General features: G+C 44.4%; 1 protein-coding gene across 1 annotated transcript in view; it reads left to right on the forward strand.

Moving 5' to 3' along the window:
• The window catches only part of LOC147748410 (transforming growth factor beta receptor type 3-like), a 78,327-nt gene that overhangs the window by 31,202 nt on the left and 25,015 nt on the right, over positions 1-22,110 (forward strand). The window contains exons 7-8 of the mRNA XM_086936428.1: positions 1,022-1,154; positions 14,818-14,883. Of these exons, the coding sequence (XP_086792554.1) occupies positions 1,022-1,154; positions 14,818-14,883 (199 nt within the window). The remainder of the gene's footprint in view (positions 1-1,021; positions 1,155-14,817; positions 14,884-22,110) is intronic.

The raw sequence follows: 22,110 nt of genomic DNA on the forward strand, positions 1-22,110 counted from the left end.
AATTATTCTCAATTTGCGATTCTCAAATTGCGAATCGCAAATTGAGAATAACTTCCCATTCATTCCTATGGGTCTCTTGGCCCATAGAAATGAATGGGAAAGTATTCCTTAATTGCGAATTCGCAATCAAGGAATATTAAGAAATCGCTAAATAATTGCGATTTTTTACATCCATCCCTTTGTGCAATTCTCCAATAGCGATTTCTAAAAAATCGCTATTTGAGAATCGCAAATGAGGGTGTTGATACATAAAGCCCTTAATCTTTGTCTCTTTTTTCCAGAAAGATTGTCATAACTAAACCACTTTTCAGAAATGACCAAATACTTGTAAAATATTGCTTTCATCGCCTCCTATACCCTCAACCGTTTAAATTTTTTGCAAACGCAACCTTAACGACATGTATATTGCCTTTGGCTAATCCAGTGCTGCGACCCACACATACAACTCTGTTGCACCTCACACCTTCTTATTAGAGAGGCGGGTAAAGAATCCATGCAGGAAAATGTGCAGGGGGAATTGAAGGAAATGACTTGGTTGTCTACCATGCATTTGATAGGGATGATCTAATTCTGCATAGTCCACAGGGAGACCGCTAGGCGATAGTGATATTCCTTTGCTAGTGTTCTGCTTTTTTGCTTATTAGGATGTTATGTGTCTGTGGTGTCTTTAGATTTTTGATATTCTAGAATTCCACCAGTAATGTTTTGATTTTGTCACACAATAATGTGTAGCTGAATTGTGTAGTACTATAAATGTTTTTACCCTAGAATACCATTCTGATATAAATGAGCTGCAAATGTGTTATGCTGTATATAGGGCAGTTTATGTTGAAACACAATGTCAACACTGCAGCTTCAAATGATGTATTTTATACAATTACTCTGGTGCAAGCATAGTGGTAACTGTATGGTACAATAGTGCATGTGATATGCAGCAGTGTAAAGGTATAATAGCAATTGTTCTTGTTCGTGAACTCTTTTAATTTTGGAGAGTCTTTGTATCCCCTTTTATGTCCTCCAGGTTCAAGCTTGTGCCGACCCGGGTGAGAGCACAAACAGAAGTAATATTCGAATTATCTCTAAACCAATAATTGTTACCGTGGCTGGTGAGGTTGGGGCTACGGGAGGACGAAGTACTGCTACTCTAGAATCAGGTGAGGTGCTTAAAGACACTTGATGTATGACCATGTGTAGATCTCCTAAACTGTAGACTAATCTCCCACAATTTCCCAAACTAAGTTAAATTTAAGCTTCACCTTCTAAGGTTGCATTAGTTTACACACTTGATTTTCGCCAGTAAGAAATTAAACCTTTGATATTATTACATTGTTTATACATTGAGTTACTCTTAATAACTCGTAATTATCCATGTGATCATGTGAAGATCGTTTTATCGGCTATTATGATTGATGATTTATTTATTATAATTGAAATCTGCTGCACCCTTTACTTGCTTTGCTTTAAGCTATCTATCTTGGTACTTTTAGTAGATATGTTTGTAAGAATTTTTAGGTTTGTAATTTTAGTATTTATGATTCCGATTTTCTGGAATTTGGAGTGGTGTTTTTTATGTATGTTTTATATATTCACCATGTTATGGTGACTGTTTTTACGCTGTTGTTGTTCGTGTACTGTAATTCTTTGATTGTTTTTCTTTTTAAAACTGAATAAAGCTGATGATGATAATACTAGTTGATCGTAAAAAATAATGCAAACATTTTGAAAAAAGGATAGAAAGAAAGTGTAAAATATTTTATGAGCTTTTGGCCATTGTATAATACTAACAGAATATTCAGTATTTAATATTGTGAGGCAAAAACACAATTTAGCAAAAGTGTAGACCAAAATATTGACACAGTAAGTATATATATATATTAACAAGGTACGTGTACATAGTTAGGCACAGGATTACAATATTTAAAAATATATATATACACACACGTAATCCAGTGGCAGTCGCCAATGGGTAGTTCTAGTTAGGACCACGTGTCCATGGAATAGCATTTTTTGTTTTCATAATAACTTTGGCGTGGTTTGATGAATCTTCAAGAAACTTTCCCCAATAATGTAATTGCATCTCAGCTCCTTCCTAGAAAGATTCAGCGTGATCCGTCAAATAGAGGCTGGAAAAAAGGGGGTCCCAAAATGCGTTTTCCCTATTCAATTCAGAAATTTAGACACAGGTACAACCCTAACGGCTGATCGGGATTACACAACATTTGGCTGAAAGCTAGAGCTGTCCCAGAAATGTGCTTTTTGAAATTTTGTGTGAATCCGTTCAGAGGTTTTTGAGAATTTAAAACTGTATATTACACGGTTTGGAGGATCTGCAATGGCTCTGCACACTCAACCATTTGTTGTGATTGACTGGCTGCAATCTGATGGGAAAGTTTCAGCTGCCATCTTAGGACTTGAGGATTTGGTCCCAGAGTCCTAAATAAGAAAACAAAATAAGATATAAGAGGCCAAGGTAGAGGCAGCTTGATCCCCAGGGCTTTGTGGGGTTGTTTCAGAGGAACCACCGCTGTGGTCAAAGTAAAAAGAAAAAAAGTTTTCCCGGGGTTTCTATGGATCCACCGCAATGCCCAGCATTACACCCTGGGGATTAGGGGTGGATCCATGGATCCGTAGCAAATCCCTAGGGGTGTTCTCTGGGCATCGCAATGGATCCGCAGACCAAGGAGTGGGTAGTGCACCTGCAGGGTGTGGGTTGAACATCTCACTTTGCTTAAAAAAAAAAACCACAACCTCACTGAAAAAAAAAAATGAAAGGGAAGTAGTTAGGAATTGTAATAGTACTTTCATATTTTATTTAAAAAAAAGAAATTCTTTGAAAAAACAAAGGTTAAAGGGACATTATAGTTAGGTGAAAATGTCAGTTAGAATATATTGTTTTAAATCCACATAAATTCTCCAGATATAGTTATCTCAAGTAACTCAAACTCATGTCCAAAAGTAGCTACACTAGCACCCTCGCCATGCACTGCTTCTATCCTCCCATATAACATCATTCATGACATGTTCAGCGACTGAATTGATAAAATCCCCGATGGCATTGAAAATTACATCATTGATAAGAACACTATGCCAGGCAGGGGCTGCTCATTTATGATTTACTGCTGTTCCAAGGAGTGCCCCATAATGCCATACGAGGGTTTCTTTGTTTGTAATGTGTTGAGTTTAGTGGTGCCCCTAAAATAGGGAGGGGGACCATCAACCCTTTTTTAACTTAGTTTAATGTTGTGGCTGCAAGAAGCGTAGTAGCACCCCAGCCACATAAAAAACCAATACGTCTCCTCATCATATTTTTTAAAGCACTCGTAGCAGGAGTTCTACGCTCTTAAGCTGGAGTGCAAGACACCTAATGGTTGTTTTTATGATTTCATTTTGTGGGCTGAAAATTTTTAAAGAAAGACTCACAGACATGTTAGTTTTATAAAAAGAAAAACATTTTTCAACCCACAAAATGCAATATTAGTACTATGTTAAAAGAAAGACTCACAGAGGCATATTTTTTTATTAAAACTCTATTAAACATTGTTATAAGAATTACTATTAAAGACAGCATTGTGTAAATTATTGAAGTGTACATAAGATTAAAAATATTGGTGATCTTTCGGGAATAATGATAATCTGCATTATTTACATTGATATGCTAACCCCTCGAGAAAACCAGAAGGCTCACTTTTTGTATTTTGTATTTTGGTTTTGTGACTGTCTGACAAGTCAGTAAGTCTGCCTGACTACAGACAAGACCTACGAGACCATCCGCATGCTGTCCATGCAAGATGCCTGTGTGTGTGGTTAGCTGCCTACGGGGCGGGTGGGGGTGTAGAGTTCAGATGCACGACTTGGCCTCAGATCAGGCACTGCAGCCAACCCCGCCACCCAAGGCCATGTTTGACTTGGGGTTGTTTGCCTGCGAGGGGTTGGATGCAAGGCATGGCGTGGCCAAAGGCTGTGCACAGTGGGGGGTGGGCTTTACTTATGGCAATAAATAACACTGACATTCATCAGCTACAGTTATCTATAGTAACTATAACTAATGCCCTAAAATAACTATAACGTATGCCCTCGTCATGCGCTGATAATGACCTCACATATTGCATCACTCATGACATGTTCTATGACACCACTGATGTGACGCCCCCTCACTATTGAAAGCACAGCTGGGAACTGGGGATGGGATCTCCGGGCCTATACTGACCCGGTAGTGGGGGCTGTGTGGCGCCCTCCCTGTTATTAAAAGTGCCGGGGACCAGGGGACAGGGTCTCTGGGCCGAAATCAGCCCCTCCCCATTTTCTAGATCGGCTGGGCCCCAGGGTGACCGCTGCGGGCCCCCAGGGTGAAGGGGGGGTGGGGGTGCACATGGGGGGTACCTATGGTACCCCCCTGCGTTTCAAAATACAACATGGCAGGCACCGCGCGGTGCCTGTCATGTTGTGCTTTGAAACGCGCAACATGCATTTTTAGCATTGCGGCGGGCGGTGCTGCCACAATGTTAAAAATGCGGGATGCACCCGCCACTGTGGCGGGTGCATCTGAATTCGAGGCATGGGAACTCCGCCCCTGTGGCGGACGGTCCCGTCCTCCGACAAGATGGCGGACGGACTTTGTCCGTCCGCTGTCCTAATTGACCCTAAAGTGATTGATGCCAAACTCAAGCGCGTAATGAAATGTTCGCCCACTGGGGCTGTACTGTTAAAGTTTTATTGGCTTTGAAGGAAAAAAGGACAATCCTACTTAAATGTAATTTTGGATTGCCAGTTTAATAAGACAAAATTGCCTATCGTAGCATATTTTTTAAATGCATTGCGAGGGTATTTATTCGCTGTGTAAATAGTTTTATGAAGCATAACCGCTTTGGATTAAATCGCGCATAAACAGTTACAATGTATCATTTTACAAAGAACTACAAGTTTTTCCTTACATGCACTATGTTTGTAGTTTTACTGCATACCACATGTTGAAAGACTTAAAAAATGGACACACGCCACAATGTAATTATCAGTGAACGTGTTTGATGGTGGCTGAATAAAGGAATAAGAAAACCACACAAGGCTTCGTACTTCGTCCAGGATTTTAGGGAGATGTTGTGTGTGTGTAGATATATATATTACTATTTGCCATATTACAAGCTGTGTCTAATTTGGTTTTCAGCGTTGATAATATTGCCCAATGCATTTTCTTCTGTTAGTGGGTGGCATGTAACTCTTCATAAATAGAGAATTAATTAACGTGCCATCACCATTGCACTCCCCATATATATATGAGTCGAATACTTGGTTTTATCAAGCACAATTTTGCACATTAGCACTATTTTGCACCTTTTGAAATAGCATATTTTGCACGTTCCCTGTAAAATGAGACTTTAGTATCAATTTGAGACTGTATATTCAAAATATGGAGTAAGTCAAGGATTTGATTGGCAAATGCACTTTAATCCATGGGTAACAGTATGGAATAATGTGTAAATATATCAATTTGCCTCTTCATGTGTATATATGTATATATTAATATGAATTTACTTTGCCTTTTGTATATGGACCAATGTAAGTTGTTAATTGGGTTTTAGACAATATCTCCGATCATACAGTATTTTTTCTATGTCTATGTTTTGCTTAAGTCTCATTGGGGACACTCACAGTATATAAATTGCACTTATTGGTTCTTTTGGTCATGTGATCAAGGCTGCCGTGTTGCAGCCGAAACGCGTCATGCTGGGGACAGAAGATCAATAAACCACCTTTAATTTGAAAAAAAGCGCAGTTTTTGTGGTCTGTACCTACGTCGTGGAGTCGGTATCTAATGCCGATGAGTAGGAGTTGGAACGGATAACTATTTGGCGGTTAACGGCCGTTGCCGCCTTTACAGACCCTCCTTTCGTTTTCTGGGCTGCTGTGTTATGCGGCCGAACGCGGAAGCGAAGCAACAATTAACCCGGAAGGAGTAGAAGAGCATACAGCCCCCCGCATTGGTGAGATACGGAGCGGAGTGTCGGATAGCCTGGAGGTTTCTACATTGGAGCTTTGGAGGAGTCGGAGGACATCGACGAAGCACCCTGTTGATCCCAGACGGGTAAGCCGACTAGTCCGTGAGTGCCGATTCACAGGCATACCGTTTTGCGGGAGAAAGGAGTTTTGCGCTATCATTGTTGAAAGACTGCTGGGGACCGTATTTCCGTTCCCCGGTAATAAGCATTTGGTTTGTTGTTCTAACATAATGTCCACGCCAGCAGAGGCCTTAAGGAACCGGGAGGCATTGGCAGAGGAAATGTTTGTAAATTTACCGGCGCTGAGAACCAAAAATGACACCACTAAGGCAAATGAAAAAGTAACGGACTTAAAAAGCAAAATGAAACGCTTGGAGAAACTATTACGAACTGAAACCACCAAATGGTGGGAGCACCGATCATTGCAGAAATACAAAGATGTGGGGCGAGTGCCAAGGGGATTGCGGGTACTCATAGCGCCATCTTTTGAAAACCCCAATCCCCTGCTGTTGAAAGAGTGGGCCACCATGAACTTAGACGCCTCAATGAACATGGTTTGTTTGCTTATAAAATATGCTGAAATTGACCGCATAGAGATTCTCAAGGAAATAGAGGAATTAAATAAGGAATTAGAAACAGAAGAAGACAAAGAATTCATCAAAAAGCAAAGAGAGGAGATAGATGCCAGACTGGTAAAACACCAGGAAACAATTAGTTTGCGCAAACAATATAAGTTTGCACGAGATAAAAATGACTACGAAACTGGTAGGATTTTTACGTTTGCGCGCACATTCGACAACGCAAAAAGACAAGCACTGGCAGCTAAAAATGTTGATGTAACAGGTGGTAATGAACAGAGATCGGAAGCATCAGAACCAGAAATGAGCTCAACAACGAGTAGTTATGATTCAGATGAAGGGGCAGCAGGAGGTACCAGTCGAGGAGCAGTACCTACTAAATACACGCCATCTGAAGAATTGGGTTTTCTCGTGGAGGACAGACACAAAACGCTGCGACCGCTAACTCGCCAACAGCGGAAACTAAACGAAGAAAAGCAAATAAAAAGCGCAGCGCAAGAAGAAAACTCAAAAGGCAGAGGCTATGCAAAGAGAGGCAGAGGGAAAGGGAAGAAATGGTAATGGCAGCAGCTAACCTAACCCCAGAAAATTCAGTAGGCGCCCAGAACTTGGGATCAAATGCAACCCCTAACACAACAGAAGCACAAGTTGCAGAGGACAACACTGTCATCAATCTGTCCGATACCACCTTATCCAAAGCGGAAATGCAACTCCTCTCATTAGGGTTGTCTTACTGCCCAAAAAACTCTTTCAATTATGTGCAGACACGCATAGATGTGTTCAAATTCATTCGCAGACTCAAATTAAGGAAACATTTCAAACTGAACAACGCTCAGGTTCGGGCTACGAACATCTCCAATCAGACCCAACCATCGAAAGTGTTTCAGATTTCAGATGTGAATGCTCTGAGAGTGGCGAATGAACTGGCGCAGGATGTAGAATTTGAACCTGGCACTACTCAGGAGAATCTATCCAGGGCAGGGATTCCCATGAATCATCCTTGTGTGACATCCTTCAAGCCTCCTTCCACTTTCTGTCCAATTATGCCAAAAGACAACATCGATGCTTTTTGTGACATAGTTGTGGAAGATTTGAAAGGATTACAAATAAACACGACGCGCAGAAAGAAAAGAGTTAAATATATGGAAAGACAATACCAAAAATTGATGAAAAAATTAAGGAGTGATTCTAACCTTATAATCAACAAGTCCGACAAGGGAGGCAACACAGTCATCTGGCCTAGAGACTTGTACATGGCAGAAGCAGAAAAACATTTAAGCGATACCACCTGCTACAAAAAGGGTAGCTTTAATGATATCAAGAGCCTGAAAGAAAAGACCCACAAGGAATTGAATCAGTGGAGGCATCTTGGATTATTAAGCAAACAGGAACATGCCTTTTTGAAGAATGATTTTCCAATCACACCTTTCTTTTATTTAATTCCAAAAGTCCATAAACAATCATTTCCAGTCCCTGGGCGTCCCACCATCTCCGCCCAAGGAAGTTTACTGGAGTCAATCTCAAGATATGTGGACCAATTCCTGCACGAATTTGTGGAAAATTTACCATCCTTCATTAAAGACACTGGCCATTTTCTATCAAAGATCAACAGTATCAAGTGGGAGAATGACTTTATTCCTATTGCTTTAGACATTAATTCACTTTACACCAGCATCTCACATGAGGATGGGTTGAATGCAGTAAGATATTATTTGAACAAACGCAGTATATCTTACAGTCAACACAGTAATATGTTATTGAGTATGCTTGAATTATGTCTTAACAACAATTACTTCCTTTATAACCGGGAGGTTTACCAGCAGCTCAGAGGAGTGGCTATGGGGGCATGCTTCTCTCCCACCTACGCATGTTTACATGTGGGGTGGTGGGAGGAGCATGTCCTCAAAAGAACACTCGCTGATTGTTTCCCCAATTGCTTGATACATTTTTGGCGATTCATTGACGACATTTGTATGATTTGGAGAGGGTCGTTGGAGTCAGCTAATGAATTCGTCAATAGGATAAATGTCAATGATCTTAATTTACGTTTCACCTCACAGATCAGCACACAACGTATCCAATTTCTTGATGTAGAAATTTACATTGAGGATGGTGGGTTACATACCCGTTTGCACAGGAAAGCCACAGCGGGCAACGCTATATTGCACGCAAGTAGCTCCCATCCTAACCATCTGATTAGAAGCATCCCCTATGGGGAGTTTCTAAGGATGAGGAGGATTTGCAGCACCTCAATAGATCTGGACAAATGTCAGAATGAGGCTCTGGAAAGATTTCGTGCTCGAGGGTATGATGTCGCCCTGTTATTAGAGGCAAAAGACAGGGCTAACCAACTGGACAGGGATAATTATCTGGCCTCTATTAATGTGGATGTTACATCTAGTCCAGTTGAGAGGGAGGTTGAGACAGAGAGCAATAACATCAGTTTAATAACAACATTTAATGAAGAACACAAAAAAGTGAGAGGAATCTTGAAAAAACATTGGCCCCTGTTGAAGACAGACATTAGTTTAGCCCCACTCATACCAGCTGAACCAGGGGTGGTGTTTAGAAGAGCTCCGTCCATGAGGGACATGTTGGTCAAATCTAGTCCAGAGGTAGTAATGAAACCTCATCGGATCTCCAACAAATGCGGCTTTTTTAAATGTATATCTTGCAGAGCATGCAAGTTCGGTGTAAATACCAGCGAGTACTGCTCTGCTTTTGACCCGAACCCCATTAAGATCAGGGATCATTTCACCTGCCGCACGGACTTTGCAGTGTATGTGCTCCAATGTACCTGTGGACTCAGGTACGTTGGTAGTACGAAACTACAGGCTTTTAACCGCATTTTGCAACATCTACGAGCTGTGGTCAATTCGGATGGTAATTACCCGGTAGCCCGGCATTTTGAATTGGTTCACAATAAAAATCTAAACGAACTGAGGTATTTCATCATTGATGCGGTGCCCAAGAACATTAGAGGGGGGAACAGGGAGAAAGCGTTGAGACAGCTTGAAAGTAAATATATCTTGTTGTTAGATACCAGAATCCCGAATGGATTAGACACAGGGGAGGACCTTTATTGCTTCCTATAGTAGGGTGCAGTAATGGGAATACTGAAATCCTACCTGCCATAGCACCAACGTTTATGAATCTGTTTGGGCAGGGGCAGGGGCAGAACGGTGCACAGACAAAATATCGACTCCAAAATATCGACTGGACATAATATCGAGTTTTAAATATAGACTGGACAAAATATCGACTGGACATAATATCGACTACAAAAATATCGTTTTTCAGGTAAGTGAAGTAATATCGACTGTATAAAATATAGATAGCAAAAATATCGAATTTTTAATAATATATAATATTTTATAGTGTATTTTTATGTAATAATATGTGTGAAAAGTGTGTATTAATGTTCTAAAATATTTTATTAAATGAATTTTGTTTTTATAATAATTGCGTAATGTAATTCTGTAGCGGGTTGTGGGTTTATAGGGGAATAGGGTGGGAAGTAATTTAATAATAATTAATTAATTAATATATGTTTGTAAATATTTATAATTAATAATTAATTGATAATTAATTAATAATAATTAGTTAATTAATTAATATAATTTTGTACATATTTTGTATTAGTAATTAATTGGCAATTAATTAATTGTAATTAGTTAATTACATTAATTAGAGTACATTTTAATATATATAAATTTGTGTTATTGTTAAGTAATTAATTGGGAAAAAATAATATTATTTATTAAAATAATTACAGCTAATGTGCTAATATATTTACTTTATTGTTATTGTTAATTAATTATTATTTGGTAATTAAATAATATTGATAACTTTTGGGTAAAGGAGTATTTTTAGGGTTCAGGGTCAGTTTTCAGTTTTTGGGTAAAGGGGCATTTTTAGGGTTTTGGGTCAGTTTTCAGTTTTAGGGTAAAGGGGTATTTTTAGGGTTCAGGGTCAGTTTTTAGTTTTTGGGTAAAGTGGCATTTTTAGGGTTCAGGGTCAGTTTTCAGTTTTTGGGTAAAGGGGTATTTTTAGGGGTATTTTTAGGGTTCAGGGTCAGTTTTCAGTTTTTGGGTAAAGGGGCATTTTTAGGGTTCAGGGTCAGTTTTCAGTTTTTGGGTAAAGGGGCATTTTTAGGGTTCAGGGTCAGTTTTTAGTTTTTGGGTAAAGGGGTATTTTTAGGGTTCAGGGTCAGTTTTGGGTTTTTGGGTAAAGGGGTATATTTTAGGGTTCAGGGTCAACAAATAAGATTGTAAATAATTATTTTTATTATTTTCATTTATTATTTAATTATTTTAATTTAAGTATTTTTAAGTATATTTTAGTAATTAAAATGTAATATTAATTTAATTTAACACTGTTTTTAATAAAGTCGATATTTTTTACATCTATATTATTGTTAACGATATTTTGTACTCGATATTTTTGTACTTACCTGTTTGTAGATACAAACTCGATATTTTGACTGCCGATATTTTGTCCACGATATTTTGGCAAGTCGATATTTTGTCCCTCGATATTATTTCAGTGATCCGGGCAGAACAACTTATAGCATTGGGTACCCCTGTTTGACCCCGTATCCCTTCAAGCTGTCAACAAATCATGTAATGGGCACTATGCCATAATATTTACCAGATGTCATACCCCTGTTTGACCCCGTATCCCTCCTAGCTGTCATTAAATCATGTAATGGGCACTTTGCCATAATGTTTACTATTTGCCATATTACAAGCTGTGTCTAATTTGGTTTTCAGCGTTGATAATATTGCCCAATGCATTTTCTTCTGTTAGTGGGTGGCATGTAACTCTTCATAAATAGAGAATTAATTAACGTGCCATCACCATTGCACTCCCCATATATATATGAGTCGAATACTTGGTTTTATCAAGCACAATTTTGCACATTAGCACTATTTTGCACCTTTTGAAATAGTATATTTTGCACGTTCCCTGTAAAATGAGACTTTAGTATCAATTTGAGACTGTATATTCAAAATATGGAGTAAGTCAAGGATTTGATTGGCAAATGCACTTTAATCCATGGGTAACAGTATGGAATGATATATTTTGTAAATAATGTGTAAATATATCAATTTGCCTCTTCATGTGTATATATGTATATATTAATATGAATTTACTTTGCCTTTTGTATATGGACCAATGTAAGTTGTTAATTGGGTTTTAGACAATATCTCCGATCATACAGTATTTTTTCTATGTCTATGTTTTGCTTAAGTCTCATTGGGGACACTCACAGTATATAAATTGCACTTATTGGTTCTTTTGGTCATGTGATCAAGGCTGCCGTGTTGCAGCCGAAACGCGTCATGCTGGGGACAGAAGATCAATAAACCACCTTTAATTTGAAAAAAAGCGCAGTTTTTGTGGTCTGTACCTACGTCGTGGAGTCGGTATCTAATGCCGATGAGTAGGAGTTAGAACGGATATATATATATATATATAAATATATATATATATATATATATATATATATATAAATATATATATATATATATATATATATATATATATATATATACTAATATAATAAAGAGAGAGCCCAAACCTTTGAGGCGGGTAATCTCAGGAACCACAGCACCAATCACGACACCCAATACAGCGTTGGAAAGGGCAGTCGCAGCAGAAGGACATAAGCTATGCAGACGCCCACCATATACATTTAAAAGGTAAAAGAACCATGCCAAGTAGTCCCTTGTGGGCGTGTCTGTGTTGTGCTGGGGGCGTGTGCTGGGGGCGTGACAAACGCTGGGGGCGTGTGGTACGTTCCGCCCTTCGTGCCATGTCTCATATTGTGTGCTAATCCAACCCTGCTCCCTTTAAATACCCCTGCACCCCATAATCATAACCCACCCTTACTCCTTAAAATACCCCAACACCCTTAAACACTAACCCATCTTAACCCTATAAATATACACTGTACCCCAAAACCCAAACCTATCCCTAAACACTAAAAATACCCCGGTACCCCAAAACCCAAATGTAGCCCTGAACCCTATAAATTCCCCTGTACCTCAAAACCCAAACCGACCCCTGAACCCTAAAAATACCCCTGTACCCCAAAACCCAAACCTAGCCCTGTACCCTAAAAATACCACTGTACCCCAAAACCCAAACCTACCTCTGATTCCTAAAATACCCTTGTACCCAAAAACCCAAACCTACCCCTGAACCCTAAAAATACCCCTGTACCCCAAAACCAAACCTAGCCCTGAACCCTAAAAATAACCCTGTACCCCAAAACCCAAACCTACCCCTGAACACTAAAATACCCCTGTACCCCAAAACCCAAACCTAGCCCTGAACCCTAAAAATACCCCTGTACCCAAAAACCCAAACCTAGCCCTGAACCCTTAAAAATACCCCTGTACCCGAAAACCCAAACCTACCCCTGAACCCTAAAATTACCCCTGTACCCCAAAACCCAAACCTACCCCTGAACCCTAAAAATACCCCTATACCCCAAACCTAGCCCTGATTCCTAAAAATACCCCTGTACCCCAAAACCCATACCTATCCATAAACCCTAAAAATACTTCTGTACCCCATAACCCAAAACTATATCTGAACCCTTAAAATACCAAACACCCGAAAACATATACCTCAGTACCCCAAAACATATACCCCTATACCCATACTTACCCTATCCAAACATAAACATGCTTTTACCATTCATGCATTTACAACGAATTTCGTTGTAAATGTATGTGTGGTAAAAGCATATAAAATGTAAAGCCATGCGTTATAACGGCATTGCGGAGTCATGGTACTTTCGTAATGAAAGTATGCGGAGTGATGGTATGCGGAAAGAAAGTTGCAGAATAATGGGTGTTTACCCTCCCCCGATAAGTACATTGGTGGCACGGCGGCCCACATCTCCAGCAACCTACTCATATTTTTTAACCACCCATTTGAAAAATGCACGGGTCTCTCTCATTGATGGCCAGCACCGACATACACTTTTAGGCACACCGCACGCCACAAGTTCTAGAATTGCGTACTTTAGAGCTGGGGAGATACCTTCGAATCTCGGCATCAGCTCAACATCCTGTGATTCCAGGCAATTCGCTTTGTCTCCCCGTGCCTACCACAAATGAATGTGTTCTTCTGTAATGTAAATTGTGCTCATGCCATGTTGTCGAATTTGCGCTATATAATATTGCAAGGAAAAATAAAGTAGGAAAACTCGAGTTCACACACTACTGAACGCGCACTCTTAAGTGCATCAGCAGTGCACTGTGAATCGGAGCGTTTCAGAGGCCTGTCACAGATAAGAAATGGGATCAAAACGAAATCCTACAAAACAATATACTACTGGCCGGCAGCAATTCATACCCGGACAACGTTGGGACGTGCTGCTAATATATATATATATATCCTACCGGCGGTATATATATATAAAGAATTACAAATTATAAATCAAAGGTTGCCACTTTCCTTCAAAATATAAGATATTTTGGTTGTCAATATTTTTTGTAGCGCAAAATTTTTGGAGTTAAAATTTTGGTAATCAGCCTAAGCCTCATCTTTCACAGTTGAGAATAAATGTGAACTAAACGTGACAAGAACAAGATGGAAATGCTATTTGGGATGATTTGCTTCATGTTTAAAGCCAAAAACATCTAAATTGCTTCATAAATGTCATCAAGGCTGGATCAGGCATTTGACATTTTTCAAACTGGGGACTACCTTTTGCACTTCATTTTGTCAGCAACTCGTTTTCCCCTTTGATAGAGATAGCTACTTTTTATTAAACCCAGGCCATTGGCCATCAAACACCACAAGTATAACCTTAGGTGGCATTTTATATTAATTTGCACAATATTGTGAATCGTTATCAAACATTTCCAAAATGCTTTTTGATGTTCTTTCAGACTATGATGTAACTTTAGCAGAATTGGCTCAAAAACACATATGTATTTATGTAAAATGGTTATGGGTTGATTATTATGATATATTAGTGAAAACCTCAAATACTTGACATTAGATACAATTGCTTGAATCTGCAGTATTACATAGTAGACAATTTTACTTGTTTATGTCCTACCATTTAAGAACTTCTGGTTCAATTATAGTTATGATGTGAGTTTCTGAATAATTATCAGAGAACAAATGTACTTCTGATACAATGATTTGCTTTTATGAAGGCTTTTTTAGAAGAATTGATCTCTCTTATGCTCTGTTGATTGTCATTATATTCTCCTCCTTAGGCTGGAAACCTCGCATTATGAAGAATGACATGCCTTCGGACACGCATGTAGGTCTGCTGCACTCTGGTAAGTGTTTTAGTATCTAGACGAAGGATTTCTACACAATGGCCAAGTATTGCACAACTGTATTCATATACTCTCACCTGCAGTATGGAATTCTGTTTCATTTTTCCTACTTCAATTCTATATTCCAGGATTTTCATAATGTTGTTATACTCTTTAATTTCTAACATCTAAAAGGTTTACTTGGGGCGTGGCCAAGATGGCGGGCTGAGCGGTCGTACTCGCTGTGAGCTCCGCCGGACCCGAGCCCTTAACCTCCTAATTTAGCACCGGTCTCCCCCCGGAACCGTGCATTTGGCAAGATAAAGGCGCTGGATGTCGGTGTGGAGGCTGTGTAGGCGGAAATCACCGGCGTCTGACATAGATCGGTCCCGGATCCATGGCCGGGTGCTGAGAGGGCCTTTGGTTCGGAACGGAGGTGGAGCCGCGGTTTAGCGTGGGAGACCGCCCAACTTGGGGACTGGGGAGGAGCCGCCGCTGCCTCCCGTCGGACCCCGACCTTCACTGCAGCATCCTGCCCTGCGGCGAACCCCGAGGAGCTGAGCAGCCTGGTGCCCGGAGGCGGAGCGTCGGAAGGGGACGCCGTGGGGATGGACATTACGCAAGGCCGTGGCTTTGGCTTAGTCCCCCGGAAGACGGAGGTGCGGGGAATCGGGGGGCGTTACATTCGCCCGGCGACCCAGCGGAGGTGCCCTCTGGAGGTGGATCTGCATTACCAGGCTTGCAAGCACTGAGATAAAGGCCGGAGACTTGGTATTGCGGCCCAGGAGGATCTTGCACGTGGCGCCGAAACTGCGGCCTACCTCTCCGGGAACCCCGGAGGCGCACTGGTGGAGAGATTTGGCGGAGATCGGTTCCCTGTATCCCTCCCCGACTGCCTCCTCGGCTGCCGCCGCTTCATCGCCTTTGAGAGACTGGGGAAGAAGGCGTTGGGGGTGAAATTCCCAGCACAAACTTGGAGGTACAGCAGTGACGCATTTGAAATCCGCCCCACGCTGTAACGTTTGAGAGGACTTTCTCGGACCGATTTGTGGAGGCCATCTGAAGAGGAATCAGTGAGTCCGCCGGTGGTGTAGGCGGCGGTGAGCAGGGGCACAGGCCCGGACGGATCGGGCCGGGAGACCCGGAGGGATCGGGCCGGGAGACCCGGGTGGGACGCCGGTCCCCGGGTTGACCGGATCGTGAGTCGCCCCATTGTTGGATGTGGCCTGCCGGAGGTGCGTTCTGAGGCCCACACAGAGGTTGGCAGTGTGCACGTGGCTGTAGCGGCTTACCGGTGACTCGATTGGCGGCCTTGCACCGAACATTCCAGAAGACACCCCAGTAGCCTCGATGGCGAACAACAAAGGGTCCAAGAAAGGGGACCGCACCCTGCCGGACATGTTGGGCCGGAATGCCGCGAGACAGGACAGGGGGCAACCGTCTCCAAGTCTTCCGGGCGGCTCCCAAGGAGCGTGTGGAGGGGAGCCCCCAGTCACGAGATCTTTCCTTGAGTCCCTTTTTGGCACCCTGCGGGACGATTTCCAGACCCTTAAACAGGAGGTGGCGGGTGAGGTCCGGGAAATTCGACGGGAGGTAGATGGCCTGGGAGAGAGAGTGGCTACGGTGGAAGGCGCTGGCCATGCTAGGGACGAGGAGATCACGCAATTGCAGCAGGAGGTTATACGGCTCCGGGACCAGAATCTTGATCTTCAGTCACATACCGAGGACCTTGAAAACCGCTCCCGGCGGAACAACATCCGAGTCCAGGGTGTTCCATTCCGTGAAGAAGGGGAGGATGTAGCTGCATACCTGCGGGACCTATTTAGAGAGGTGCTGGGGGAATCGGAGGATTTCCCTATCCGTATTGATAGAGCGCATAGAGTCGGCCTACAACGCAGGGCCTCGGCGCCCCCCCGGACATCTTGGCCTTCCTGCCGGACTATCCCTTGAAGGAAAGGATACTTCGTGAAGCATGGAAGCGGTCATCTATGGACTTCAGGGGTCATCGTGTGGCGCTTTACCAGGACCTCGCAGCATCCACCCTGCAAAAACGCAAGGCCTTTAAAATAGCGACGGATTTCCTTAGGGAACATGGCACTCAGTACTCCTGGGGGCACCCTTTCCGTCTCATCTTTTGGTGGAACGGGACCCTGCACCAGCTGCGGTCCCTTCAAGATACATATGGGGTACTGGGTATCACTGCTACGGACGACGGAACATTCACTCCTCGCCAGCGCCGTATCACCAGGGATGGCTGGCAGACTATCCCGGGCCGGCGGTCGCCGGCCTCCTCAACACAGCCGGGCTCGCCTACTGCAGCCGCGGACCTGGAGGACGCACCACGAGCCACAGTTACTGACGCTGCGCCAACTGAAGTTGCGTTGACTGCCTGAATAAACTCCGGGGGGAGATTGACATCGCTGTGTCAGTAATGCAGGTTTGGGGGTGCGGGGGGATAGGGGAGTGCGTAGTGGCTGGACGTCCACTTTTTTGACTTTCCATAGGCCTGTCCGTCATGGACCGGACTTGGACACTGGTTTCTGGTGGGGTGTTGGGGAATTCCGGGAGTGGAGTTGGGGTTGTTGGGACAGTTCCAGTTGCGGGTGGGAACTGGGGTCTGTTTGGGAGAGGGAGGGGGGGAACAGTTCTTGGGGGGATTGGGATGGGGGGGGATGGGCAAGGGGGAGGGATCCGGGTGTTGGCGGGAGTGGGGGGGGTCGTCCAGTGCACAATGGGGTTCCTAGTCATTCCGATAATGTATATGCTTCTTGGTTTGCTCAGATTTGCATGGCTCGCTTACAGTTTTGACTTTCTGATTGCATTGCTGAAGAGAGGGAAGGGGAGGGGTGGGTTATTCAGTGCTTGTTGTTGTCTATGGCTATCCGGACATTGGCTGGGCCTCTGGTTTTGCTCGGTCATTTCTGCACCACACGTGATATTGCTCTGTTCCCTATTATGTCACCCTTTTCACACGAAGGCGCTTGTGCCCCAGCTGTCCTGGTACTGTGGGGCCCCACTGCTCCTTACTATTCCCCTTTACATGCCTCCTGACACGTGCAAAGTAGTGACTCTGAATGAGACGCACCTCCTCTCGCAAGACACGCACAGACACCGTTCTCATAAGTTCCCTTCACAGTTTTTCTCCTCTTGTACCACTAAAACAGCAGGGGTGGCGATACTAGTGGCCAGACACTTTCGGGGAGAGGTCCTCCACAAGTTTACTGAACAAAAAGGCAGGCTCCTTGCATAAGGGTTCAGGATAGGGAGCCTCCTGTTTACGATTGGATCCCTATATAGCCCTAATGAAAGGCAGGACCGCTTTTTGCAGACCGCGATCGAGGACACCACTTCCTCCCAAGACCGCTACATTATACTAGGCGGTGATTTTAACATGGTCTTTAACTCTGCATTAGATAGATCAGCACAACGCTCCCCGCAGGTAGGGGAACTCTCTGCGGACCGTAAGGCCCAGCTGGAGGAGGTCGACCTCCTGGATTTGTGGCGACACATGCACCCTACGAGTAGGGACTACTTATACTATTCCCATGCGCACAAGACGTACGCGAGGCTGGACCATCTTTTGGTCACCTCCCCAGTACAGGCGCTAACGTCGGGGTCAGAGATAGGTGTGATCTCCCTCTCGGACCACGCCCCAGTTGAGGCTACGCTGCGTTTGCCGCCAGCTGCTTCTCGGCCCAGAACGTGGTGTCTACGTGACACGCTGTTACACAGGAAGGAGGTGGTGGCCCGTGTTGAGGAGGCGATCCGAGAATATCAGTCCCATAATGACAACACCGACACTAGCCGGGCCATGCAATGGGCGGCACTGAAGGCGGTGATTCGAGGGGAATTCTTGGCAATCTCCGCGGCTGATAACAAAGAACGGCAGGCCAAGAGGGATGAACTTACAGGTCGGGTTAGAGAATTGGAACAGATACATCCTAGGACTGGGGCTCCCCGGATTTGGAGGCAGCTTAAGGAAGCGAGGAAGCTTTTGGCGGCCTTGGATCTTGATCGGGCGGAGTATGCGGCACTCCGGTTGCGTCACACTTTCTATACTGGAGGGGACCGCTGTTCCAAATTGCTGGCCCACAAGCTTCGGGTGACACGCCAGAATCAACTAGTCAAGGAAATCTCTGATCCAGCAGGGAACGTGGGGACGGAGGACGCTCGGATCGCAGCCGTCTTCCGCGAGTTTTATAGGGATCTTTACACTGGAGACCCCCCGGATGAGGCAGCTACGACTGCTTATCTGGATTCGGTTACGCTGCCATCCCTGGATTCTTCGCAGGTGGGGTATTTGGATAGGGACATCCGGATAGAGGAGGTGATATCTGCTATTGCCAGACTTAAACATGGCAAAGTGCCTGGCCCAGATGGCTTCACGGCCCTTTATTATAAAACCTTCTGCACATCTCTGGCCCCGGTACTCACACATCTCTTCAACTCCTTTGCTGACCCCGGAGCTATTCCACCTGATTTACTCCGGGCCTCAGTCACAGTTATCCCTAAGCCCGGGAAAGATCCGAAATTCTGTGGGTCCTACCGACCGATTTCTCTTTTGAACATCATGTTGAAGCTATACACAGGGATTTTGGCCGCACGCCTTGCTCTTCACTTGCCCGGTCTCATCGACCCCGACCAGGCAGGGTTTGTCCCTGGGAGACAGACAGTGGACAATACGAAACGGATTGTCCACCTTTTAGAGCAAGCTTCCCGGATCCCGGGAGAACGAATGATGCTGGCGGTGGACGCCGAGAAGGCTTTTGATCGAGTCCACTGGCCCTTCCTGGAGCAAGTTTTAATGAAAGCCGGGATAGGGGACAGGTTCAGATCCATGATTCTTAACTGTTACAGGCAACCTTCAGCGGTAGTTTGGGTTAACGGGTTTACGTCTGCGACCTTTGACATCGAACGCGGTACCCGGCAGGGCTGCCCGCTCTCGCCTTTACTCTTTGCTCTGTATATAGAGCCATTCGCTCAACGGTTGCGTGATAATCCTGCGGTGGCCGGTATCCCTACATGGGGGGCTTCACACACGCTATTAGCCTCTACGCGGATGATGTCATCCTGTCCATTGATGAACCCCGGACGGCTCTACCCGCATGTATTGCGGAACTGGACTCCTTCGGCGCGGTAGCAGGGTTCAAAATGAATATGGGCAAGTCGGTGGCCTTAGATGTCTCCCTCAGGCCGGCTACCAGAGCCTACTTACAACATAGGTTTCCTATGCTTTGTTCCTCGGGTGCGGTACCTTATCTGGGGATTCAGATTGCGCCCACTCTGCCGGCCATGGTTTCAGCCAACTACCAAGCACTAGGAACAAAAATTAGGGAAGAATTAGGGCGGTGGAATCGTGGGACGCTCTCCTGGCTTGGCAGGATAGCTGCTGTTAAAATGACGATTCTGCCACAAGTACTTTATCTTTTCAGGGCCCTGCCGCTCCAACCGCCGGTTGGGTGGATACCGCAACTACAGGCGGATGTCTCACGCTTTGTTTGGCAAGGCAAGAAGCCCAGAATGCGCAGAGCCCTCTCGCTGCTGGTTCCTGAGGCAGGCGGTTTGGGGATACCGGATTTCCGCAAATATTTTCAGGCTGCGCAACTCCGTTATCTAGTGGAATGGAGTAGGTGGGAGTCCGATAAACATTGGCTCTTCCAGGACCAGGCGGTGGCGGGGAGACCCCTACAAGAGATTCCTTTCTTGCGCCGTCCCCATAGGCCTAAAAATCTCTACGCTTCTTTTATTACGAGAGTTCCCCTACGGGTATGGGACGCTACTGACCTCCTATACGGTCTCACCACGTTCCCGTCCCAGCTCACGCCGCTAGTAGACAACCCAGATTTCACGCCAGGGCTAGAAAGAGAGGCGTTCACACATTGGAGACAGGTGGGGTGTCGAGCCCTATGTCATTTGTACGGCATGGAGGGGGTGGTCCCCTTCTCCCAATTTCGTCAGGAGTTTTCATTACCGGAAAGCGACAGATACCACTATATGCAGGCCCGCCACTGGGCCCTCCAGCCGCAAGTAAGAGAGTCGGCTGATAGGCTTTTCCTTCCCTACGAAAAATGGCTGTTATCCCGCACATCGGATGCCAAATTGATCACAGATCTCTACAAGCTTCTGCAACCACCTGCAACACACAGTTATCACCCCGGGAGGGAGCGCTGGGAGAGGGAATTGGGGAGGACCCTAAGCCCTAAGGAATGGGAACACATATCTTACAGGGCACGGCACTCGGCATACCACATGGGGCTCACTGATACTCTGACCAAGGTCTCCACCTACTGGTATTACACACCTGAACGAGTCCACGAATTTGATCATAACAAGGAAGACACATGTTGGAGGGGGTGCGGGCACCGGGGGACACTCACGCACATTTTATGGGAATGCCCGCTGCTGGAGCCTTACTGGAAAGAAGTGCTGGATAATATTGACACACACTTCGACATCGAATTACCACGCTTACCTACTTACACCTTGTTGGGGCTTCCGAACGGCTTGATGTACCCCCTCAGATCCAGTAAGGGCAGACAGATTGCGATAGCCCTAGGCTCTGCAGTCCAGAACATTTTAATACACTGGCACACAGCTACAATTCCGTCCACCACAGGTTGGCTCCATAGGCTGTGGCATGTGTTGGGGATGGAGAGGATGTCACTCACGGTAGCGGGGGATGTGAACCAATTCAGAGAGCTTTGGCAGCCATTTCATTCCCTATTGCTCACGGAATTTAGAGAACTCACCTGCCCTAGGTACCTCCGTCTTCTGCGGCTTCCGGGCCCAATGGAGCCTGCCTAATGCTTTGCTATTGATCCTTTTTTCTCCACGTGAGGCATAGCTTGCTGTATCCTCCTTTTGCTTTGGGACAATGCACTGGACGAGGGGTGTGTGGGGAGGGGGGAAGGGAGTTGGGGGAAGGGATTTGGGTAGTTGGGGTTCGGGGTGGGGTTGTGTGGGGAAAGTCATTTCATATTGTGGCGAAACATGATGTATAATTCAATGGGGGCATGACCCGTTAGGTTGATCTTGGCTGAAGATGCATTTGCACTTTGTGGGTTCTTTCCACCCGGTCGTATTGCTCTTTGAGGATTTGTCTTGTCCCAATGTGTTATGTTGAATAAAATACTTTAAACCTAAAAGGTTTACTTCATCAAATGGGCTACTTCATCAAGATGCATCTCAGGACCAAGCACGGCCAAAGGCCGTGTGTGGAGGGTGGTTTAAATTTACCAGTTATAGTTA

The sequence above is a fragment of the Lissotriton vulgaris genome, chromosome 1_1 (genome assembly GCF_964263255.1).
Source record: "Lissotriton vulgaris chromosome 1_1, aLisVul1.2, whole genome shotgun sequence".
NCBI classification, from domain to species: Eukaryota; Metazoa; Chordata; class Amphibia; order Caudata; family Salamandridae; genus Lissotriton; species Lissotriton vulgaris.